The following is a 24,898-nucleotide window of genomic DNA, read 5'->3' on the forward strand; positions in this document are numbered from 1 at the left end:
CCCGGGTCCTCCCGCCCCGGGTCCCCGCAGCGATGGCACAACCGGCTCCGCCGCCGCCTCCGCGGCCTTTAATAGCGGCACCAAGCCCGTTACACAGCGCCCGGGGCCTCGCCGCGTTGCGCGAACCCCCACAAGCCATTTTCCCTCCGTGGCAGGCGAATAATGGGGACGGAAAGGCAAATGGGCATCACAGCCAAAACCTGGGGCACTTGGGGGGGTCTCAGCCAAAATCCGGGGTGCCCGCGGGAATGTGGGGTGTGAGGGGGTGGCCGTGGTCCCAGCCTCGCAGGACAAGGACGTACTCTGGTCCATTCGGTTCTCACGATCCAGAACAGCCATTTCTGCAGCAGCGCCAAGAGCTTCGCACCTTGTCACGAGGTGGAATGTCAGAAATTAACTTTTTTAACATGATTTCTGCACGAAAGCCAAGTTCTCCGTTTGAGTCCGTTGTGTTTGAGTCACTGTCCGTGTTCCGACACTTCAGAAATTCTGTCTATTGATTTAAGGAGATCGGCAACAAGCTGCAGCGATTCTGCTCCGGAGACCAGCTGCCTGTAACGGGGAGAGACGCAGCGTCAGACCGGGGTGGGGATGGAGCACCGGGCAGCGTTTTGGGGCTGTTCACCCACACAAGGGGATTTTTTCAGAAGCAGTTTATCTGGACTGAAGACTTCACTTCTTAGATGTATAAGGAAATAAGACTTACACGTTCTAGTTATTTTTATTATATAAACTTGGAGGAAAATACACGCCAGATAAGAACGCGGACTAGCTGATCTGGCACACAGAACACAAAAGCCTGAGTTTCAATCCTAAAAAAAAAACCCCTGGGGACATTTAGTCGCGGTCTCACTATTTAGACGAGGATCTGGGCCGGCGTTAGGCGAGGTTAAAGCCACTCACCTGATGGAGGAGCGGGAGTTGGTGATGACCGTGAGCAGGTTCTGGAGGGCGAGCTCTGCGTTCTGCTTCACCACGGCCAGGCTCGCCGACTGGCCCGACCGCAGCGCTTCGTTCTCCGTCTTGTAATTCTTCAGTTGAACCTGCAGACCACACAGACAAAAATATCATGTGAAAATAAGCCCAAAACTCCGGTGGGTCCTTTACAACTAAAGCAACTAATGAACGCACTCGTATAGCAACTTATTAGGTGGAGCAAAAAACAAAGACGCCCCATAACCAGGCTGCCTAGAGAGAATGAAACTTCACCCAAATGATAAGTGAAGTACCGCACATCCCAGAGGAGAGGTTAACAGCCTGTGTAGAGCTGAAGTGGGCTGGTCTAGAACACTTTCTGCAGCATTTGCTAGGAGAAGTGAGGCATAGGTTCCAGTATAGGTTGGGAAATTACATATTAGAGAGCAGTGTAGAGGAAAGGGACCTGGGGGTCCTGGGAACAGCAGGGTGACCATGAGCCAGCACTGGGCCCTTGTGGCCAGGAAGCCAATGGTACCTGGGGTGGGTTAGAAGGGGGTGGTCAGTAGGTCAGAGAGGTTCTCCTGCCCCTCTGCTCTGCCCTGGGGAGACCACACCTGGAATATTGTGTCCAGCTGTGGCCCCTCAGTTCCAGCAGGACAGGGAACTGCTGGAGAGAGTCCAGCACAGGGCAACAAAGATGCTGAAGGGAGTGGAGCATCTCCCGTGTGAGGAAAGGCTGAGGGAGCTGGGGCTCTTTAGTTTGGAGAAGAGGAGACTAAGGGGGGACCTCATTAATGTTTATAAATATATAAAGGGTGAGTGCCATGAGGATGGAGCCAGGCTCTTCTCGGTGGCAAACAATGACAGGACAAGGGGTGATGGGATCAAGCTGGAACACAAGAGGTTCCGCTTAAATTTGAGAAGAAACTTCTTCTCAGTGAGGGTGACAGACACTGGCCCAGGCTGCCCAGGGGGGTTGTGGAGTCTCCTTCTGTGCAGACATTCCAACCCACCTGGACACCTTCCTGTGTAACCTCATCTGGGTGTTCCTGCTCCATGGGGGGATTGCACTGGATGAGCTTTCCAGGTCCCTTCCAATCCCAAACATACTGTGATACTGTGATAATGTTCAATATCCTTTTCACAGGCTCAATTTCAAAATGTTTTCAGCCTCGGTACATTCAAGCAAGGCCTTAAGAATCCTGCTTCCTACCTGAAGTAGTGCGTTTTCCTGTTTCAGTTTTGTAGCGTTGTTTTCTGCTTTAACAGCCCGTTTCTGAAACAGAATAAAGATTATTTACACCGTATCAGTGCTTAAGACACAGCAGGCAGTTTGAGCGACGATCCCAGCAGGTAACCTGAAGCGATGTGGTTTGTGTTACAGCACGTCTTGCTCCAAATGCTTTACAAGATGGGCACAGTGCACCCAGTCACATCTGATGAGCTGTTTCCTCCCCATTTTTCCTTTCACCTATCTCAAGTGCAGCTCACCACCCCCAGCTATTATTTCTCTTTTATTGTGGACAAGAGGAAAAGGTACTCAACATAAATAAGGAAACAGGAAAAACAGCTCTTAGGTCATGTAAGAGGTGTTTTCAGAAGGCTGCAAAAAAGCAATTGAAAGTCTTGATGAATCTAAAAATGGTATTTCTGCACAGAGCTCCCTTATTGCAGGTGATGAAAGGAGCTCTAGACTGGGATGCAGTCTTGTTATAAGTGAAGATTCCAGAGCAATTCAGAGCCGTTTAGTGCTCACTAAGGTGAAGCAATTGCCTCAGCTTCGCCCACTCTCCTGGGGGAGGAAGGAAGAGAACCCCACAGTTCCAACCATGAACAAACTTCTGCCCCTGTGGCAAACACCACCACTCACAGTCATCAGCTGGAGGTTTTGCTCCACATGCTGCACCATTGCTTCTAAATCCCGCGCTTCTTTTTCTTCTTTAATTTTGTTTTCCTCCAGTTTTTTTTCAAGCTTCCTCATCCTTAAAAAAAGAGACAATGTACAGTGAGCACTTGTAACATTGAACACTTTAGGAAGAAAATTCTAGGGAAGGATCAAGAAGTTTGTTCTTTGATGTTATAAGAAAAATAAAAGTCTTCCCACAGAACTATGCTGTGGCTCTGAGGATTTCTTTGTTCAACACACATTAGCTTTAAAGGGAACTATATGCAGAAAGGCCATACAGAAAACAGAGGTGTTCACAACGTGGTAATTCTGAAACAAATGTTACCCCACCACCATGAAGTGCCGGCTCACCAGAGGAGCAGCCCCGCGCAGGGGATTCACCCACCCTACATCAGTCACCGGGTTGTTTAACCTCAGGAAATTCAAGTGTCTCAATATCAAGTTGCTCACCAGCAAAAACAAAAGTGCTTTTCCTGCTTCCAAGGAAAGACATTAAGACTCAGTATTTTGTTAACCTGAAGCTTTATGAAATGCCACGTCAGGCCATACCCTCATTTTCACTAACCACCTAAGCTGCACAAAGCATAAGCCACACAAACACACTTATCAGATGTCAGCTTGCTACTTACTTTCCAAGCCTTTTTCAACAAGCAAACCAGGTTTGTTAAAGCTTTTTAATAAATAGCATAGATTTCAACTACGTTTTTCTTCTTTAAAGACGTTGACTGTTTCCAGTGAGCACCTCTTCTAAGACAACTCCTTGCTTATGTGGTTACTTTCCCCCATACTGTGGCTTACGCACTTGTCGGCTTGAGTTTCAGAGAACATCTGAAGCTTATTGATCTTGCTTCTCAAACTGGCATTCTCTTCTTTTAGCTGAAAAAATAAAATCTTCCATTAGAAATGAGGGCGTAGTTTCACACCACTACTAACAGTCAAAGACCAATAGCAATAAGAAATATTCAGCTTTAACTGTAGTGCTGGAATGGAAAATCTTGCACTTTCTGCTACATTCGAGGTTACTTTCACACCTGGTTTTCCCATCTCAAAACCATTTAACATCACTAACCCTGTGGGGCGCAGAAATGTGTCACCAATCAACCAGTGCAGATGTGACTAGCCAGATGCTGTTATTTCTAAATTAACACAACCTCAGGGTGAAAAACATGAGGAAGTCACCCAGGCCATGCCCAAAGCAGCAGGACAAGGGACTGGATCAGACTCACGCTGTGGAGCAGTTTTTCAGGTCTATTTCTCCTCTTTGAGCTGCTCTAACAAGCTGCCGGGTACCGCACAGCCCGTGCTGACAGTACGATTTACTAACACAGGGTTTCTGTGTTGAAAGAGTTCCTTGTAAGGAACATTTAACGAAAAAAACGTTGTTTTTACAAAACTGGGGACCTGGCGCCTGACCCCAGCAGGGGGAAAGGGCTGAGAGACATCAGACTATGAATCCTTAACGTCAAACAAAGTCTCTTCGAACTAATCCCGGAATGCAAACTGATTACTGTATTTAAAAAGTTGGGGAAAGGGTAACCGAAGAGCCAGGAATCCATATTTTAAATAAATCGATAAGGGGAGGGGGGTGTTAGAATTAGATGAATGAGACAGATAAACTGAGGCAGGGTCGGGTGATCTGTAAACCCTGAAGCACCAACCCAGGGGAACAGGGCAGGGAATTTGCAGCCAGGATTTGGGGGGGATATAAGCGGGGGCCTTTTGCCCTATTCCACGTGCCAGTCTTGCAAAACCGTTATTAAAATACGGATTGCTGAGAGATCCTGCCTGTGCCTGTTCTATCAGGTTTTCTACAACCTGATGCTCAGAGCTGACCCGGTTCTGCGTTCCCCCCCGAGCAGGGCGGCGGGAACCCGGCCGAGGTTCTCACCTGCTCGTAGCTGGGCTGGAACAGGGACTGACCGCCCGGCCCCGGGGCGGCTCCGCGGGGACAGGCCGCGCCCGGGCCCTCGCAGGGGAAGGAGCCGGCGGGGCACGCGTGGGCCCGTTCCACGGCCGAGGGCCGGTAGCTCCCGCTCCACTCCTCCTCATCATCCTCGTCCTCCGCCTCTCCGGGCGGCTCCAGGAACGAGAGGGGGCCGGGGGTCGGGCCGGGCAGCTCCGCCTGCGAGGGGAGAGCAGAGCTGAGGGGGCGCGGGCGGGCGCCGCAGGGGGGTCCAGCCGCGCCACCGCCCGGGCCCTACCTGGCAGGTGCCGCCCGGCTCCTCGCCGCCGCGGGCCTTGCTGCGGACGAACTCGCGGAAGGAGAAGGGGTTCGGCTCGACCGGGCCCGGCAGCGGCAGCCCGCCCGCCGCCATGGCAGCCCGCTCCTCCGCGAACCGGGCGGGGACCGGGGCCTCGCCTCAGTGGGCTCCGCCTTCCCTCAGAACGGACCAATTAGCGAGCGACCGCCACATCCTCACCCAATCACGTCCTTCTCTGAGTCCCGCCCCTTTCCCCGCCCACCAATCCCGGGTCCCCGCCGCTGCGCAGTGCCGCCCGCCCCGCCCACGCGTGACCCCGCGCCGACGCTCCCGGTGACGGCAGGATGGCGGCCGCCATGGCGTGGCTGCGGCGCGGCGCCTGGGGCCCGGCCCGGCGGTGAGCGGGGAACGGGGGGCACGGGGAGGGACGCGGCTCCGGTCCCGGCCGCGGGGGAGGTGCTGACGGCGGCTCCCGTAGGTGCGGGCTGGCGGCCGGTCGGAGCTACAGCGGCGGCGGCGCCTACCCCAGCGTGTCGCTGAGCTGCCCGCTGCCCGGCGTGCCCAAGGCGGTGTTCGCGGCGGCCGAGGGCCGGGAGCAGTTCGAGACGCGGGTGACGGTGCTGGAGAACGGGCTGCGCGTCGCCTCGCAGAAGAAATTCGGGCAGTTCTGCACCGTGGGCCGTGAGTACCGGAGCCCGGTAGCGGGGAGGGCCGGGGGCGCCAGAGCTGGGGACGCGGTGGTGACACCCGGGGGGCGGGACTGACACTGAGCTCTCCTCCTTTTCACGCCAGTTCTTATAAATTCGGGATCAAGACACGAAGCGAAATACCTCAGCGGCATCTCGCACTTCTTGGAAAAGCTGGCGTTCTCCGTGAGTACCGTGCACCGTAGGGCAGGGCTGCTCCTCACCGGGGGCTGAGCTGCTTAAATAGACGCGGATGGCATTCCTGATTAATTATTGCGATCATAATTGTATTTTGAAAGCGCTGCTTTCACCTGCAGCGATAAGGAGTGTTTAGCAAACCATTTGGCTTAAAGATTGTAGAAGATCCTTGTTCTGGGCTACGCTGGAGGGTTATAAACAGTTATGGTTTTATTGATTGCTAACACTGGTATTTTCCTTCTCAGTCCACAGCTCAGTTTGGCAGCAAAGACGAGATTCTCCTCACGTTAGAGAAGCACGGGGGCATTTGTGACTGCCAGGCATCGAGGTATGACGCCCTCTGTGCTCTGTTACCTGAGTGCTTCTGACACTGACAGGAGCTTGAGCTGCTTTTTGAGGTGTGTGACAGTCAAAGCCACTTTTTCCTTCTAACCAGCAGAAACCCATTTGTGGCGACTGCTGAGAAGCTACAGAAATGAACTGAAAGGGTTATAAAACTTCTGTTTCCTTTTGAAAGTATTTAGTGATTGCGGTCAAGCAGCTTTACCTGTGAATTCGTGATGCACGTTCATCGAACGCTCATAGACGTGATTTCTGTCTGCGTTGCAGGGACACCATCATGTACGCGGTTTCTGCTGACGCCAAAGGCCTGGACACAGTGGTCAACTTGCTGGCTGATGTTGCGCTGCAGCCCAGGTTCTCAGGTCTGGGAAACACAAGTCTCTGTCCCAAAAAAAGCCTCCCCACGCATGGCTTGCTAGATTTCAGAATTCTTCATTAGGTCGTGCTCATCAAGAAGTTATTTTGTAGCAATCGGGTATTTTGCGTGGTGGTTGTTACCTCTGGCTTTGTCTCTTATTCTAGATGAGGAGATTGAGATGACGCGAATGGCGATACGATTTGAGCTTGAAGACTTGAATATGAGACCTGACCCCGAGCCGCTCCTCACGGAGATGATCCACGCGGTAAAACACCGAACAGTCTACGTTGTGTGCAGTGCCCTGTACGAGACGCACTGCATTCTCTTCCTTGGCTTTTCCTGAACTTCAGGGTTTATTTTAGACTATTCTGAAAACCAGTTTTTCTGTTATTCACTTAGATTTCAGCGGTGAGAGGGAGAATTTGCTGTCACTCCACTTCAAAATCCTACACAACATTTTAACCTAAACCAAAACTATCTATAACTTCTCTTTGTTGACACGGGTGACAACATGTTGTTGAGTTATGCCGACGTTAGTGAAATAACGCTCGGCCTTTCCTCTCTTACGTGTCTCAAACAGGCAGGCATAATTCTAGAACAGAAAGAAAAGGTTTAGATGGAGGGGGGGTGAAGTAATATTTGTTGCTTTAATGCATCTGTTTCCTTTTAGGCAGCCTACAGAGACAACACGGTTGGACTGAACAGGTTCTGCCCAGTGGAAAATACGGACAAAATCGATCGGGAAGTCCTGCACTCGTACCTGCGCAACTACTACACGCCGGACAGGATGGTGCTCGCCGGCGTGGGGATCGAGCACGAGCAGCTGGTGGAGTGTGCGAGGAAACACCTGCTGGGCGTGGAGCCCGCGTGGGGCAGCGGGCAGAGCGAGGACGTGGACAGATCGGTGGCTCAGTACACGGGAGGCATCGTCAAGGTAAGAGGGAGGTGGAGGTGGCAGATTTGGACTTGAGCTGATTTCTCCGTAGGCTTTGTTCTTCTAAAATCACACGCTGTTCTTGAGTATGAGCCAAAACTGGCCGTGACAGCCGTTACTTCTATTGGGAATATATGAGGCTGGATACAACAGAGGTAAAAATCAGTCCTAATAATTTGTCCGCCCTTCCCACAGGTTGAAAAAGATATGTCAGATGTGAGTCTGGGCCCTACTCCCATCCCAGAGCTCACCCACATCATGATTGGCTTAGAAAGCTGCTCATTTTTAGTAAGTATTAACCTAAAATCCTTTGGTTTGAGTGCCCTGTACTCGAAGAATCCCAGAATACCGTCTGACGCTATAAATGTCGCCACTTCTGCTGCTGGTGCTGAACATACAGCCAAGCAGCTTTTTCACTGTTTGGTGAAGGCACTGAACTTCCTGCTCTTCTCATGTCTTGTTTCTTCCCGACTCATTTTCTCCCTCTTTACTCATCCCAGCCCCTCGAAAGCTCTGCTGTTAGCTGGCTGAATTTCTTGTTGTGATTCAGGAAGAAGATTTCATTCCCTTTGCCGTCCTGAACATGATGATGGGAGGCGGTGGCTCTTTTTCAGCCGGAGGGCCTGGCAAGGGCATGTTCACCCGGCTGTATCTCAATGTGCTCAACAGGTTTGTTTGCCTTTCTGTTTAAGGGACAGCAGAAACAGTCGTTAGCAGGTTCACGTGGAAGGCTTCATCTTCTGAAAACCAGCACCCCCAGGTTTCACATCTGCCTGTTCTGCTTGAAACCTGTGGGACTGATTTATTTTTTGAGAGTGTGAAATTGAAGGGCAGAAGTGACCAGGAATCCTGTCTTCCTCTACTAGACCAATCCATCCTTTAATCAGGGGATATTAACAATATTAATTGGCTCTAAGTACCAGTAACTCTGCTCTGTCTTGCTCTGGGGTTGGTCTTGAGGATGCAAGTGAAGGGAAGGGAGTACATGGCACATGCAGAAATTGTCAGAGACAAAGGATTAACGATTCTCATTGGTAACGCTGAAAATCCTGAAAATGCACTAGGAGGGGACTCATGGTCCGTGCTTGTTAAATTTTTACATTTAAATTATGTTTTTGAAATTTTTAAATACTGTTTGTATACTCGCAGGCACCACTGGATGTATAACGCGACCTCTTACCACCACAGTTACGAGGATACAGGTCTTCTGTGTATACACGCCAGTGCAGACCCAAAACAGGTAAATAGTCCTGTATTCAAAGACGGGTGTTCTTCAAAAGCAATCACATCACTTCTTAGCAGACGGAATAAGCATTGCTCTGATCTCCTTCCAATCATCTGTTTTTCCTAGGTTCGAGAGATGGTGGAAATCATCACAAGAGAATTCATTCTAATGGCAGGAGCCGTAGGGGAGGTGAGCAGCTTAGCTTTGGTCTTTGAGCTGAAATATCGCATTGCACTGGCCTGGCTAGAATGAAACTTTGTAGATAAGTATGTGAAGTATTTCTGTAAAAGAATACAGTAATTTTAGCCGCACATTCACAAAGAGGAAGGTGCTTCCAGAACTCTTGTGGTCTCTTGTATTAGAGAGCAGCAGCCAGGCTCTTTTTGAACATCTCTTTGTATTTACTGCTCATTTACAGGTCGAGCTTGAGCGAGCGAAGACGCAGCTGAAGTCCATGCTCATGATGAACCTTGAGTCTCGGCCAGTTATCTTTGAAGATGTGGGAAGGCAAGTGTTGGCAACAAACACAAGGAAGCTGCCTCACGAGCTCTGTGCCCTCATCAGTGAGTAGACGATGCTTTTCCTGGCCTTGACTGAACCGTAGGTACAATTGCGGGTAGGGGGAGCAGCTTAGAACACTCCAAACTCATCTCAATTGCTTGCAAGCTTATTTTTGTCAGAAAGAAGGAATAAACCAGCATGGTGGAGAAGGTCTAGAGTTTGGTTTTCTGAGCACGGGCTCTGACTCAGCGTCATCATAAAGATGCTTTGCGCTATTTAGAATGTAGTTGTCGCAACTCTGGCTTATTTTTTTTCCCGCAGGTCAGGTGAAATCTGCTGATATCAAGAGAGTGGTCACAAAGATGCTTCATAAGAAACCAGCTGTGGCTGCACTGGGTGACTTGACGGATTTGCCCACTTACGAACACATCCAGGCGGCACTTTCCAGTAAGGACGGGCGGCTCCCTCGGAAGTACCGGCTCTTCCGATAAAGACTCGCTTCTTTTTTAAGGAAAGTAGACCCATGATGTAACTTAAGTTTCTGGCGAGTTCATCTACAGAGATACTATGCATAATGCTCCACGGACACTGCCTCTAGAATGAACGCGATCCTGTTCTTCAGGTTTTTCACTTGCAAGTAAACCATGCTAAAGAATAAAAGCTCTTTTACTCCAGAGTTGATACACAAATGGGATATTATTAAAGGAGTTGCTGCTGCTGCACCTTGAATTTGTACCTGCTTTCTCCAAGTTGTCACGATCAACAAAACTACAACATTTAGAAAGCTCGTGATCTTGAAAGTGACTGACCCTGCATTACACAAAGAGACATCAAACTAAGTACCATGCGTCTGACACGCTGAAGAAATGGAGACCCAAAAGAGAGGAATAAAATGTTTGATTTCTATAACCCCCTAACATACAGGCTTACAAATGCAGACAGTTGCATTGCAGCACCTCACTGGCTAGATGTGTATTGTACGGAGTGATCAGACTGGGAGCAGAACGCTGTGAGGCAGCTGTTACCGGCTTTATCCCCAAACCTCCCCTCATGCAACTGGAAGTCAACCTGTTACATTGCTTCTTCTGGAACCCACAGTATGGATCTCCTATCCAGTTGTGTATGTTTGTAAGAAAATAAACGAGACCTCTAAGTGACTGGAACAAGTAGTAAGAGTTCTGAAATTCAGCAGCTAGTGGCTGGGTGTCTTGAATTGGCAGGTGAAACGTGCTTAGTTTGTTCAATGCAAATGATCCCAAAGGAATCTGTCCAGCTTTGCCAGCTGGAGACAAACATCTCAGGTCCCCCAAACCATGAGCAAGCGTCACACAGTCAAGGAACTCCAGTTCTGACAACCCTGCAACAAGAGCTCGTTCTCATTTAAGGTATTGCATTAATATGTTTTTATTCCTTTAAAAAGAAAGGAAATACCTGATGGCTACAGACAGGTCAGTGCCTTAAATGTTCGTACCGCAGAACAGAAGCTCTGTCTCGGACAGGTTGCATAGTTAGCAGCGCTTCCTCCAAATTTGCACGGTGTTTTATGTACTGAGGTGATGAATGATCCACCTGATCTGTGCCCATAAAGCATTAATTAGCTGGACTTGCACTTCACCAGTGCCACACTGGCCCATGTAGCACATTTAGCCTTAAGACAACACTACTTCAAAAACAGCAACTTATTCACAGTTCACTGAATTGGAAAAATAAAAAACCAAAAGGAATTAACTGTCATCAGAGATAATGGAACTGCGCTGATCTGACTTGTGCAGCTTCTCTGCACGCTGCCCTCGTTTACTCACTAGACCTCTCCATCACTTTGCTGAAGCATCACACAGTAGCTGTACTCAGACCGTTATTTTCACCTTGAGAGTCCTCAAGGACAACAAGTGTTTATCCCCCCCGGGGAGGGCAAGTGAGTCAAGGAAGGGATTGTTTCAACAGCCATATACATGGTGCGAGCGATTGAGATTTACCCCCTCAGTAACAGAAGGCCTATAGAATAATTATTGAAAGGCAATGTTTCTACACATCAAATGTACAGTAGTACATTAGTAGTACATTCACACAGGTCTTGCTGTTGAGGACCAAAAAAGCCCAACACAGGAGCACCATCCTTACACAAAACTGCCCCAAGTCCCCTAACTGGTCCCTGTTATGCATTTTACAGAATAACCGTACACTTAACTACAGATAAGGAGAAAAAAATCCAACCTCACAATGTATGTAAGCTAAGCAGTCAACCCGAACAGGCAAATGAGTGTTTCCACCTTTCCGCAGGCTTTTCTTAGGTCCCCTGGCCCAGTCACGCCAGTTCCAGAAGCTGTGCCCTCTGTGTGGAGTCATCTTAGAACCAAGAGACTGCATCTGGTCGCTTCCAAAGACAGTACGGTTAAAAATAAATCGGTCACATCTGTTGGGATGGATGTCCTAAATAACTGACTCCATTTTCTCCAGCAAAAGTACTTGAGCTACATGGATTACCTCATGCAAATGAATCCAGGGTGAGGTTTAAGACATTCTTCACAAGCCACAGCAACTGCCAGAGGTGCTTAAGCACACGATTCCCTGCAGAGTTTGTTGAGCCTGAAATCCTCTTTCTGGGCACCTCTAACACAAGCACTGCAGAGTTCTCAGCTCAGGAAATGCTACATATGCTGCTGGATCTTTGGTCCTTTTGCTCTTGCCGTTTCTGAAGTTCCCTTGTAATCCGCCTCTTTATTCCGATTAAATAGAGATCTCTGTCAAACTGCCCCGCAGCAAGGGGAATGCTACAACACAAACACAAGCAATTAGATCAGAGCACAACACTCTTCTGTTTGCCCAGCATTTCCCAACTCGTTCATACAACAAAGGCCAGAAACCTGATTTTTACTTCCTTAAGGCATTCAGCTACTGCTGTGGGAGAAAACAGATTAAACAAAGTCCTTCCACAGCAACAAACTAAGGGTTTTCACAATACCTTTAAATGAAGAAAATGGTTGTAAAAGGCAAATGTACTTTCAGTTTAAGCACAATCATGTCTGCACTTGTAAGGGACATACATGGAGGACATTCTTTATGACCCTAAACTAAAAAAAATATAAAAGTTGTAAAGCTAAAGTAGCATACTGTTAACTTGGAGTATTTTCTAGTAGGGTTCATGCACAACAACTCTTACTGTGGTCTGTTCTCGAGGCCAGAAGGAAACTCTAGCAGCTCAGCCTCCCAGACTCTGCAATACTTCTATTTAATGGGTATTTAATACCCATAAACAAACAAACAAAATACAATTCTAATTGCACTGCTGATCAAGTGCTTTGAGAAATCACTGTTTTCTAAATACTTGGGTCTTGAAATCCCTGACACTGCTACTCACAGAAAAGAGACTTCACTACATGGGGGATTGGACTAGATGATCTTTTGAGGTCCCTTCCAATCTCAAACATACTGTGATACTGTGATACATTTCAGTGACTTAACCAAATTTTCTAAGGAGTTCTACTGGCACAACAGCCCACAATGGGACATTAAAAACATGGAGGATCTCAAAATACTCCACAGACGTACAGCGATGTTGAAATGCAGCTGCCACTGGGGAGGAAAACCAGCAATGATCCCAAAAGGGAAAGAGGAACAGAAGAAGGAAAACCTGCGCTGATAGGGCTGTATCTCAGATAAAACACAGATTTACAGTCCACTGCAGTGGACGCCGTTTATCTCCCTCAGGAGGATTAAGGGACCCAGCAGCAGGGATTTCAGATGTCAGCGCAAGGTTTAAGCGCTCTTACTGCACTGAGAGCACATATTGGGTAAAAACCAAACAGGCTGCAGGGATCTACATGGGATTAACTGTGTGTCAGGGACTCTCCTGGGAGGACAAACCCCCAGCAGGAGCCACTGGAGCCAAGTGCAATCATACAGAGCAGCGTAACGAGGTACTAACTTGTCTCTGCCAGGCCTCACTTTGACACGAAACAAGGCAAACACAGGCCGATGGTCTGACGTTTTGATCACAGGACAAGACGAGTACTTGACAGCGTGGATGTCATCTTTGTACCGACTGCGGTACACAACTCGGTCCTGGGAGGCAGAGAGAGGGGACACTGAGCGTTAACTCCTTTGCACGTCCACCCTGGAAAGAAGCACCAGTTCACAACAGACAAATCCATTCATTTACCACACTCCACTGAGTGAAATTAAGTGTCCTGTTCATGAAGAACTAGCAGCCTGTACCAAACTCTCCGTGTGCTCACAGCTTCAACAATCCTTTCTTCCAAACCAGTTCTACGTGTCCTGTTGCCCTTATGCAACAGATCTCAGCACGACTGTATCTCCCACAGACCAGCTGCGACAAGGGAGCTTTGTCACGTAGGTGAGAACTGTTGGAGGCGGGTAAGAGGCTGAGCGTGCTGCCTCAAAACCATCCCTTACCGTGTAGGATGGAGTCCGCTGCTTGGAAGTGGTGTCATAGCTGTCCTTTCCTATGTCAAACTTGTAAGAAGGACGGAAATGAATGTCGGCCTCCTGGAATCCTTTAAAAATAGACCCTGGAAGGGGAGAACAGCATGAACAACAAATTCCTCCTTCACAAGAACGTGGCACACTTTCTGCCATTATTCAACACCGCCTATCTAATGCTGGCTTGGAACTGCAGCCACGTACATACGTGACTATAAAAACCTGGGCTTGGGCTCTGGAAAAGGAGCAAGCTCAAGTTCTTACATACCGAGGATAAAAACCAGCCTGTGGCTATTTAATTAGTGGCTATTTAAACAAAAACCACTTGTTGGATGCACCTCCCCTTCCATCGAAGCTCATGATGCTTTACAAATGCAGGTTATTCACATCTAAATGCCCCAGACCCTGATGTCCAGTTTTCAGAGGAACTGGATGAAACAGAGCAGTAAGAGATTACACTATATATAGCAAAATGCTACAGCAAAATGTCCCCTGTGCAGACTGTCACTGTATTGGACAACTGCTGACTTCCATTTTTAGGGAGCTTAACAGCAGAAAGCAGTGATGATCTCTAGGAAACAGGGGTTTGGCTGTAATTATTTCTATGCATAGATATCTCTGCTCCTGGCAGCCTGGGAGAAAAGCAGCTGTCGCTCACCCCTGCTCATTTCACTGATGAGCTGGTCGTATGCCAGCAGCTTGGACACGTCTGTTTCTGGGTTCTGGTTCAAGATGGAATCCACAGTCTCACGATCCTTATTTAGCCGGAAGTTGAAGTCACCAAACCAGAACACGTCATCAAACCGAGTTGTGACATCACCTGCAAATTCAAGCCAGAAGTGTCAGTATAACGGGAAACGTCCTGAAAACTTCTGAAGGAAAAAAACCAAATTCCAAACTTTTCTTCCCTGAATCTCCTTTTGAGGAAAATTAAAGGATATGATGCAGCTAAAGGCTCATTAAAATGAAACTCAGTTCTTTTGAAGTGAGAGCTGCATGATGCATGGCTTACTGAGAGTGCTGCTGGATGTGTTCAAGGAACAGGCATAAACTTCTTTTTACTACCAGGAGATATAGTACTTAAACATGTTGTCTGCCTGTGACCATCAAAAAGTGTGGTAATAAGAAACAATGATAACATTTGGCAAACAATACGCTGACCTGTGGATATGTAAACTGAAATAATATTCTTTCTCTTAAGTTTTGAAATAAAGTTATTTCTTACTAGAACTGGATCGATACGGGTTTGTGTCTGGAACATTCTTGGGAAGTGTAAGGGCTTGAATGGTTTTATTGTAGTCCAGTTTCCTCTCATTCACCTTACTGTCCCCAGCTGAAAGACAGAAATCCCATTAGTGCCACCGATGCATCGCTGCCATTCAATTACCATTTTTGGTTAAAACAGGAGCTTCCAAATGTCATCAGACACATCCCACGTGTAAACTGTAACACTCTGACCCAGGGAGCACACAGACTGAAAAATAATGACAGAAAGAGTGGAAAAAGAGATACAATTGTGCAGAGTTCATTTCTGCTTTTCTAAACCCAATTCTTTTGTAAGGGAAAGTTCTCCTCCCTTATTGTCCTTAGCTCAGCAACCCCGCGCTTTGACTTCAGTCTGTCCTGCTCCTCTATCCCCCTGCAGTGTTTTTTCCCTCCTCCCTCAATGAAGACACTTCTAACGAGATTGTAAAAGTCTCACATGTGAAGTGGGAGGTGATGAAGAGAAAGGAGGTCCCAAAAAACGTGAAGGAGATTCCAAGCGCTCCCTTGGTTTTGATCTGAGATACGATTCGAGTTGTCACCGTGGCGTACTCCACTTCTGGAAGGAGAAAAAGAACCTGCTTTTACTGAAGAGCCTCTAGAGACGATGAGCAGGAAAATCAGGAGAGAAGGACAAGATGCCCAATGGCAGCGGTCCTGTCACCTCCCCGCTCTTCAGCTCCTTCTGGACCACACACCTGAGCAGAACCAGATGAGGTCCCTCCGGATGAAAACAGACATGTAGAGCACCCCGTGAGCAGCGGAGTAGAGCATGACGTAGTGGGGACCCAGCGTCTCTTGCAGGCGGATCTCCCACTCTCTTCTGCAGGAGAGAACAACAGCTGGATCACAAGGACAGCACGAGAGACAATAATCAGGAGAGGAAATCAGCGTCGCGAGAACAGAGCAATCCCTCTGATAAAGAAGAGCAAACAAGCATAAGCGAAACCTCCGCTGCCTCGTCAGTCTGGTGTGGAACTCCACACATATCACGCAGCAGGTTCTACATGTTGGTGAGAGAATTACAGCACCAAGTAGCTCACAAATCTGAGGAAAAGAGAATCCCACTGGGAGACTCCCTAAAGAAGCAGAGTCTGACATGAGGCTTCAACCTGCTCTTCCAGGGCCACTCAGTCTCAGACAGACTAGAAATCTGCAGCAATGTCCTGTCACGAGCACGTTGCTGCTCACACTCACAACCAGCCCCGAGCGAGCTCACCGCCGCCCAGATCTACGGTAAGATACCCACAGAAATCAGACCGCAGTTTTGCTATCTGCTCTCCTAACAACACGACCAAGCTCTGCATTTACAGATTGCTATGACATTTTCCTCTAAAACCTATTTCCCCTGCTGCTCACACAATGGATTTCAGAGTCTTACTGAACGGGTTGTTTATTGAAAATATTAAGAATACGATGGAGACTATTTCCAGACTAATTAAAGACAAAGTAATTAGTTAACAATAAAATATGATGGTTCTTTACATTGTTTTTGCTACCTGTCTGGACAGCCTTCTTGAACCCCAATGACATACATGTCCTGGGCATAGTCAGCTTCTGTGGGTAATAAGAAATCGTCCAGATTCACTGGAAGTTCCTATTATTAAAAAAAACAAATTAAAAAGAAAAAAGATAAAATAGCAGTATTAGCTATGCAAAGGTTTCCTAGAAAAGTATTAGAAAACTTCAGGCTAAGCCACAAATTCCACAGCATATGCAAATAATTCAGGCTCTGAAAAATACGTTAAGTGATAACACTGAAAATTCTCCTTCCCCAGGGCAGATTTCAACGGCTGCCGCTCCAGCAGTAACCAAGATCCCACAGCTCAGCCATGTGGGCCTGTAACGTGATGTTTCTAACTTGCTCACTTTTTACCAAGCTCATGGGCTATGTACGGAACACCCCAGGGGCTGCTTGTGTCCAAGTGTAGCTTCTCAGTCAGCCGGTACAATCAGGCTTGAATTCTCAGAGCCTTGTAATTTGATAAAAACAATGAGCTCAGGTTGACAAGGACCATGGTATGAACAGAACAAAACCATCACACCAGCCTTGCAGTAAAGATGGGGTAACTGCCAAAAGACTTGTGGAGACTTTGTGCACATACCTTCTGACCCTGCATGTTCCAGGTGGCCACAAAAATGCCAATATTCCGATCAGGGAAATATCTGCTGAGTTCTTCTGCTCCCAGTAAGGCACCGCTTGCCAAAAGGCTGCCTTCCAAATAGCTCCTGCGAACACAAGACCCATAAAAGAGCAGCTAAGGAATCAGCGTGACAGCTGCAATTATCATTTGTAACACTTGCACCTGGAGTTAACCCAAGATATACCTTTAGCTCAAGAAAATAGCATTTAGTCTTTAAATATTGTTCTGCTTGTCTAAAGTTCCATATGAAGTTCCAGCCCTTATAGAGAGCTCATGGATCATACGCAGGAAAACAAAACTATTGTCATAAGCCAGACTTTTCAAAGCCAGGACATGAGTGTGATGGCGAGACCAATGCCACACAGGTTCTGTGATGAGAAGACTGAAACCATCAAAAATCTTCAGTCTCCTGGTACTTACCACAGACACAAAATGAAGAGACTGGTTTGATATTTGAGTATCTTGAGGAAGCTCAGTTGAATTAAAACATGACAATGGGTCCAGTATTCCCAGCATTCTGGCACCAAGTGGCTCCTAATCAATGATTCAAACCACATTCTTCCTTCAGTTCAACTCATCAAATTAGCTTTCAACTAAATGATTTATTGAGTCTGAGGTCTGAAAGAATATGATATTTGAAAAGGACAGATCTGCTCCTCCAAAGAACACACCGCTTCCAAAAGCAAGGGGTGTTGGCAAAGGACTGCAAGTTGAATAAGCATTTTTAATCTTGCTTAAGCCCTACAAATAACGATGAGAGCATGATGCCCGGGAACGCTGCACAGCCCAGTGCTCCACCCAGCTGCTCACCTGACTCCAGCGGCTTTGCAGAGGGAACTGAAAGAAAACCCCTCATGACAAACGAGTAACAACCTATTTTGAGGCATTTACACCAGTTAGTAAAGCTTTAACAGTTTTTCCCAACTATTAGTAGGCACAGCTACTGTTTCTTAATTAAAAAAAAACCAAAACATTACTTAAATATCACAAGCATGCTGACGGCAAATCAAACTTGTATTTATGAAAAACAATACCCAGCTGAAAGGAGCAAATATAGAACATTTGTATTAATCTCTCCTCTTCAAACTGTTCCCAGCCTCCACAGCAGCTTAAACAACACGAAACCACCGTTGTGCTTTACCGATGGGCTGGAAGTTCCCAGGGCAGCTGTCTCCCTTCTAACCCACCCCAAACTTTGCCACAAGAAACTGGGGGACGTACCTGCTTCGAACATCCTTGGAGCGAATGGGAGTGAGCAGACTGAACGTGGATTTCATGGAGTCTGTGGAGCAATTATCATAGACCATCCCATTGCCGTGTAGCCTGGTGTCGCTCAAACTGCTGCTCACCCTCCCAAACTTGTGCTGAGAATAATATCGGTAATCCATGCAATCTGAGTCAATCCTATTAGCTGTCCTCAGGGTGTGAGAGGCCACATTCAGCTCCAGGGGTGGCAGAGGTCGAACCGGCGTTATTTGGGACAACCGGGGTTTGCCGCCGGCAAACGCTTTCCCCCGCAGAAGCCCCCCAAAGGCACTGGAGATCTCGGAGGCTCGTTTGCCCAGGTCGGAGGTGCCTCCTCTGCTCTTCCCCACAGCACTGGCTTCCAAGGCATCCTGTGAGCTGTGCAAGGAGTTCTGCGGGCAGCAGGGGCTCGCCCTGCCCCTGACCGGAGGGCTGAGGGACGCTTCCTGCAGAGAACTGTTGGAGGAACTCGTCTCGTTGGGATCAGTCAGACTTTCCTGACTCGTTCTAAACCGCCTCCACCTCCTCCAGCTTTTCTCATCCAGAGACGCGGCGCGTTCCAGCCGGGGTTTCCGAGGAGGCCTTGGAGTGAATGATTTAATTTTCATATTAGCTTTGAGCTCAGCCGGAAGAAGCTTTAAGGTTTCATTTAAAGAGGTGCCTACAGTTGGAGGATCTTCAAAGGTAAGCAGCCCGTTGTCACCGGGCTCCTTCTTGGCTGCTTTGCCAGCTTTTTTAGCATGCAGGTCCTGTACTGCTCCACCCTCCGTGCTCGGGGTAGCACATGCCCCGGGGTGCTGAGGAAATCCGTTTGGAGTGCTCATTCTCCCCCGTACCCAGCTACGGACACAGCTCCGCAGGACGAGTTCCTCGCAGCATCGATTCCTTCCCTTACTTACTCCATAGATTCACAGAGCTTCAGCCAAGGCAGAAAGGCAGGGAAACTGAAGATAACTCAGTCTGTAGCTGAGAGCGAAGGGCAGGTGTATGTGTAGGGAGATGCATTGTCTGCAGTAATTCCAAGAGGTGGGATACCTGGATTTTCCCAAGGGAAATACGGAAAAAAATAAATGTTAAGCTGCAAAATCTGCCCATTAATCAGAAATCGAGCTCCTCACAGGACCTGCCTCTAGAACAATTGAAACCTTAACATGACTTTGTTAGAATATTAATGTTATTTTCTTCTTTTATCAAGACCAGAGCAGTGAATTGACTTCCTAACTGCTGCAGGCATCACGGCTGCGTGCTGACTTCTTTAAGGAAAGCTTATGTGTACTGTTAGCATGAAAGGAAATCAAAATTGCACATAAATCGTGGTTTGTTCTGCTTGCTGTGCAGTGAGTCACCGGCACAACCGGCCCCCCAGGCTGGTGCCAGGGGCCAGGAAACCTGCAGTGATCTCAGGCCAGGAAATTTCCAGTGATCTCAGCCTCTACCGGCACCTCACAGCGGGGAAATCGCCGCCACCGTCTCTCGCTGTGCACCAACCTCCGGCCACCGCCGCTGAAACCGAGAAAATATCCCAGGCGCAGTTTTAGGGATGCGGGATTGGGGTTCAAGGCAAACTCCTACCCACGGGGGAAGCACCTTGTCACTCTGCAGTTACCACAACCCAAACTTCCCCCTGCAGTGCCGCTCGCTGCAGCTCTGTACTGGGAGCACAAACCCTGTCATAGCCATTTCTGTACCTGAGGGACGGCCCTGCCGCCCCTCACACCCGCCGTCCCCCGCCCCCGAGCAGAGACCGGACCAGCCTCCCCACAGGCCGCCCCCTCGCTGAGCGACCACCGACCTCCGGGCCCGCGGGTCCCGCTGCCGCCGCGGTGGAGGTGCCGCTGCGCTTGGCCTCGGCGGCTTTTCACCCGCTGCTGCGGGCTGGGACGCGGCTCCTTCCCCACGGGGCCTCGCAGAGGCAGGGCTGGAGCCGGCAGGGCTGGAGCCGGCGGCGGCCGCCCCGGCCCCGCTGTGCGGCCTCGGCCCGGCCGTGGCAACGGCGGCGCCGCTGGGCCCGCCCCGCGGACAGCGGTGCGCCCCTGGCGGCCGGAGGACCGAACCGCCGCCAGGGGGAGCAATCAATCAATCAGTCAATCAATCAATCAATCGTGTAAAGCTGCGAGTCACGATCCCAGATTAAGGCGACAGTTCAAAGCGAGGCATTTTACACTTCCCAACAATTAAAATATTAAGTCTACAGCTTCAAACACTGCAATAAAGACACTAAAGCACAGCACAGAAAGGTCCCCTGCTCTCCTTCCTTAAACAAGATTATTTCCAAATATACAGGAGAAATTCCTTGCCCAGCTTGCTAATGCAATAACCACAAGAAGAAGTGAAATGTGAAAGTGCTCCAGAGCGCAAAATATTTTATTTAAGAATTTACAGTGTCAAATCTTACACTTAGGAAAGATAAGGGGCTCCCAGCTCCGAGGAAGCCGCGGGGAAGGCGGTTGCTTGGCAGTCTGTAGTGAAAGGAGAAGAGAAGGGGCAGCCTGGCTGAACCCGAGGACAGCCAAGTGTCTGACTGGGTTCCAATTATAGAAAAGTAAACGACACCGACTGCTGATCACGGCTGGAATTGAGTATGGACCATTATGCAAAAGTTTCTAATCCCCCCAAACAGCGTTTTACTTCGGTTACATACAAACCTTTGAGGACATACGTAAGGCTATCGACATGTCAGAAAGGTGGTGTTATTCAGGGAAAGAAAAAATAAACAACTGGGGACCAACACTGGAAATTTCACATTCACATTATTTCTACTCAAGGGCAGAAATTCAAGTAAAAGCAAATAATTTGGTGGTACATTCTAAATAAAACATGACCTAATGATTTAATAAATATTTAAAGTTTATTTCTCTCTTTGCAGATAATTCAGATTCATCAGTGAATATGAATGTTGCATATCATGGTTTTCAAGATTTCCTATATTTAAAATCTTCACGTTTAAGTCCATCGGTAGAGGTCTAATCCGTCTACTTTTAGTACGTTTGAAATTCAGCTGTTAGCTAATCTAAGACCTCGGGCTTTTTTAGTAATGGAAAGTCAAGAAGAGAGTATTATGCAGATTCTGGCACTCAACAGGAAGAAACTTAAACCACTTTCAAGCTGTTACCACCTTAATGATATGGTGCCAGCAGTTTGAGAGAAAGCAAGTAACTGTATTGCACTTAAAAGAACACTCACTCGTCAAACAGTACAGCGTCAGCTATTATACAGAGAGCTTCTTCCAGACTATACAATTTGCTTTACAAGTAACCTAAAACCACAGACTACATACATACTGGGTAAGATCCAAATCAAATCAGCATTAGATTACAGTCACAGTTTTCATTCAATATAGGTCGATTTATTTGGATGAGCTGTGGCCCCGTCCCCCCCTCACCAAACATTTCCCAGGGGAGCATCTCCCCTTTCACACCCCAAACCCCAGCCCTGGGTGATAAGCGTTAGTTGTGCATGGTCCTCTTAAGGCCACAGAGTGTTCGGTACAATGTGGACATGGTTCTTTCCCCCGCTGGGAGGGGAGCAGCCTTCAGAAATTAAGGAATCCCTGAAACTATGTCTTTGAAGGTCACACTAGTAGGTTTAAAATTAATTTAAGGAATAAATTGCCTATGCAATTTACAAATAGTTTTTGTAACAGACAGCAACTATTTCCTCCCTTGTGTCTATTCTTCATCACAGCAAAGCTATTTCTAGCCAGTTTTTTAAAAAGGAAAAGTTACATATATTTCATGTTTGGTAATGATTTGCGTAAATGAGGTGCAAGTAGGGAGACCCATGAAAAAAAATCACCCATCATTCGACTGCAGCCAGTACTGACACCACGTGCTGTAAGATCGAATAGCTCTTTGTACACTCAGAAGGTGAGAATTCCAAATATAAAGCCATTGTATTCTACTTCAAGGTCGGATACTTCCTCTGGCCAATTCTTCCCAGCCTTGAACTTCCAGTGACTGCAGGAGACTGAAAAGGGGGAACAGGAATAAAAAATAGTCTGTAAAAGTGTCACACCAGAGACAAAATACAAAAAGATGGCAATAAAGCTTTGAACACGGACCTGTCAAACAGGTCTATGTGCACATTTAACATTCTACATGCAACAGTCCAGGTTGAGTTAGCAAAACATAAAATCAAAATGCATGCAAGACGAAGACTCTGGCAGGTGATGTTTGCTATCAAAGCTCAACCACCCTTCCGAGGCAGCAGATTTTCACAGCAATACATATTGAAATGCTTTTCATCTCTGTGGCTCTAACAAGGGAAGAGAAACTCATCCTGCAGCAGCAAGAGCCTTGTTCTATGGGCAACAAGCCTCGCTGTAACGCAGGTACCCGCGACAGCGAGACGGCCTCTTCTGTCACACAACCTTTTAACCCCCCACACTGGGTTTCAGAGCAATGAAAGCGATTGCAGCATAGCAGCTGCTCGTTCCATTACCTTTATCTTGCAAAATCACCAAATGCTATAAAGGCAGGGAAAGCTGGGGGTAGGGAGGGGGGAAGGAACAAAGACTATGTTCAAAAGGCACCCAGGAGAGGAAAGGCGGAATTTGTCCTGATTATTAAGGCTACACCAAGTTACTTATTAAATGTAGGTGTGGCCCGCAGTCTCTTAAAACAAGAAGGTTCAGCATGACTACGATTTACTCAAGCAACATTTCACTACTTAGTTCAACTGTCAGGGCTGGCAGGTCCACGGTTTTGTTCGAGTTTGTTCAAAGCAAAGAAGAGGCCTTTACTCACTTGTGCAAATTGAGAGGGGTTGTAGAACGGTACCGTTCCTGCTGCAGGTCCCCCCGAGGGCGGTGCGGCGGCAGCCTAGGAGACAGATAACACCCAAGTTACGGAACCGCAGAGCTTCACTGCCCCGCCAACAGTTTGCTTAGTCATACAGAGAAAATATTCACAGTAATAATGCCGACAATATGGACAGCACAGCGTAGTGTAACAACTGCAAAAAGTGCTGGTACGGTTTGCATCCATATCTTTCATATTGCTTGCTTAATGTAGCAACTGGCAAAACAACATCGCATGCATTAACTGTAAAGAGCTCTGAAAATCCAAAGCATGCAAAACCAAAACAAGACACCAGTGCGACTTCACTGAATTAGTACCTTCTGCTTTTGTTAGTACACCTTAGGGCTCTCCCCCAAATAAACATTTGTGTTAAGTTTTGCTTTACCAAGAAATAACAGAAAGAGTTTGTGTCACCCCTTTATGGTGACCCCCTTAGTACTGGAACTTACAGCAGAGATGAAGCATTCCTTTAATTCCTACAGGGGCTTTTGCAGATTAAACAGGCAAAGATAATATTACTGATTTGAGACTGGCAGCAGCAATGACAAGGTTTTGCTTGTAAGTCTTTCAAGGAGGTTTTTTGGGTTTTGTTTGTTTAAAATCAACTGACTTCTTTGGCTGATCTACATTGTTAAGTGAATCTCTTAGGAACATGAACAAAACCAAAAAGGCATGCCTGGATTACATGCATTCTCATAAATAGAAAAAAATCTGAAGACCCTGTTTGAGTGTTAAAAGGAACACGACATCATTAGTCACTTTTAATGTTATTTCTGTGAAATGAGAAGAGGGGAAAATGACTGGAAGTAGCATTAGTAAGTATCGGAGCAAATGCAAAATAAAGAGGGGAAAAGTAAATAAGTTAACATAAATGAGAATAGCCAGCCACATGTACCTGATTAAAATGCTGGCTTACTTCACGTGATAATGAACTCATTGAACTAGAGCGCGAAAGCTACAAAACAGCAAGAACACACAAATACAAAAAAAACACAAATAAAAAAGTCGTCATGCATGTCACTGCCCCAAGCTTTCAGTTGTTTGATTTCATTCTAAAAGTCTCACTGCCAAAGGTTAAACCAACCTCGAGTTAAAAAAAAAAATGTAAAGCCAGAAGTTAGTTTAAATCAAAGGGACTTCTTAAAGCACAAAATTATGTAGCTATAGAAAACATTTAGTAGGAACAAAGGTAATGTTACTCTGCCTGGCACACGGCAACCTGCTCTTCTCCTTGTGTCTCACACTGAGTATTAGTGAAATCATACGCATGCACCAAGGCAAGAGACCCTCAAAGCGCTACTGGCATTTTACTCTGAAAAAGGCTTGTAAAAGTCTATTTCTATAGAAGAAGGAGATCACACCACAGAACATAGGACATGGAGGCTGAACTGATCGTGTGGACTCTGGTCTTTTCTGTAAAATTTGACAGAGTCATGGGATTCCATCCTGGCCAGTCACCAGCTACTGAATCAGTTACTTGTTTTACATGGCCTGTGTTAAGTCCACTATAAATTTATGGTTAAAATATGCTGCAGAAGTCATTAGCTAATGAATCAAGCCTTACCTCGCCTGACTGGGAGCCATCAGGGTTCGAGACGGGAAGTCCAGACCCAGGAGGAAGGACTGCAGAGTTTAAATACTAAAGAAAAACAAGGCACTTTTATCTTTGTTACTGTGATGCCATTTCACATTCTGCTGCATTGATTCCACTGAAGCAAAATGTTACTATACATCAAGC

At 47.3% G+C, this 24,898-nt stretch overlaps 4 protein-coding genes across 10 annotated transcripts in view; 1 reads left to right on the forward strand and 3 right to left on the reverse strand.

Annotated features, from left to right (window-relative positions):
• Positions 1-45: 45 nt before the first annotated feature.
• Positions 46-5,196, reverse strand: ENTR1 (endosome associated trafficking regulator 1). Its single transcript, XM_065035632.1, has 7 exons — positions 5,026-5,196; positions 4,713-4,946; positions 3,627-3,700; positions 2,789-2,900; positions 2,132-2,194; positions 904-1,043; positions 46-552 (listed from the first exon to the last, which is right to left on the reverse strand). The coding sequence occupies exons 1-7, from the start codon at positions 5,137-5,139 to the stop codon at positions 459-461; spliced, it is 831 nt and encodes a 276-aa protein (XP_064891704.1). The 5' UTR covers positions 5,140-5,196; the 3' UTR covers positions 46-458.
• A 71-nt stretch (positions 5,197-5,267) lies between these two features.
• Positions 5,268-10,435, forward strand: PMPCA (peptidase, mitochondrial processing subunit alpha). Its single transcript, XM_065035631.1, has 13 exons — positions 5,268-5,422; positions 5,504-5,706; positions 5,818-5,897; positions 6,155-6,237; positions 6,519-6,613; positions 6,774-6,874; positions 7,280-7,543; positions 7,739-7,831; positions 8,094-8,212; positions 8,693-8,783; positions 8,895-8,957; positions 9,187-9,331; positions 9,591-10,435. The coding sequence occupies exons 1-13, from the start codon at positions 5,370-5,372 to the stop codon at positions 9,758-9,760; spliced, it is 1,560 nt and encodes a 519-aa protein (XP_064891703.1). The 5' UTR covers positions 5,268-5,369; the 3' UTR covers positions 9,761-10,435.
• Positions 10,436-10,657: 222 nt separating this feature from the next.
• INPP5E (inositol polyphosphate-5-phosphatase E) lies at positions 10,658-20,350 on the reverse strand. The gene is made up of 11 exons (XM_065035613.1): positions 20,154-20,350; positions 18,338-19,396; positions 17,078-17,201; positions 16,472-16,569; positions 15,671-15,795; positions 15,412-15,531; positions 14,935-15,042; positions 14,368-14,529; positions 13,683-13,798; positions 13,195-13,331; positions 10,658-12,040 (listed from the first exon to the last, which is right to left on the reverse strand). Exons 2-11 carry the CDS (start codon positions 19,183-19,185, stop codon positions 11,908-11,910), a joined length of 1,971 nt encoding a protein of 656 aa, XP_064891685.1. The 5' UTR covers positions 19,186-19,396; positions 20,154-20,350; the 3' UTR covers positions 10,658-11,907.
• Positions 20,351-20,691: 341 nt separating this feature from the next.
• SEC16A (SEC16 homolog A, endoplasmic reticulum export factor) overlaps positions 20,692-24,898 on the reverse strand; it is a 28,778-nt gene continuing 24,571 nt past the window's right edge. For 5 of the 7 annotated variants that reach the window (XM_065035602.1, XM_065035601.1, XM_065035599.1 and 2 more), the window contains 4 exons: positions 24,725-24,799; positions 24,056-24,115; positions 23,107-23,181; positions 20,692-22,327 (listed from right to left, as the gene is read on the reverse strand). In XM_065035602.1, coding sequence (XP_064891674.1) covers positions 22,259-22,327; positions 23,107-23,181; positions 24,056-24,115; positions 24,725-24,799 — 279 coding nt within the window. In that variant the 3' untranslated portion in view covers positions 20,692-22,258. The remainder of the gene's footprint in view (positions 22,328-23,106; positions 23,182-24,055; positions 24,116-24,724; positions 24,800-24,898) is intronic. The other 2 variants (XM_065035600.1, XM_065035598.1) reach the window with 1 other exon arrangement.

The sequence above is a fragment of the Columba livia genome, chromosome 19, assembly GCF_036013475.1.
Source record: "Columba livia isolate bColLiv1 breed racing homer chromosome 19, bColLiv1.pat.W.v2, whole genome shotgun sequence".
Classification (NCBI taxonomy): domain Eukaryota; kingdom Metazoa; phylum Chordata; class Aves; order Columbiformes; family Columbidae; genus Columba; species Columba livia.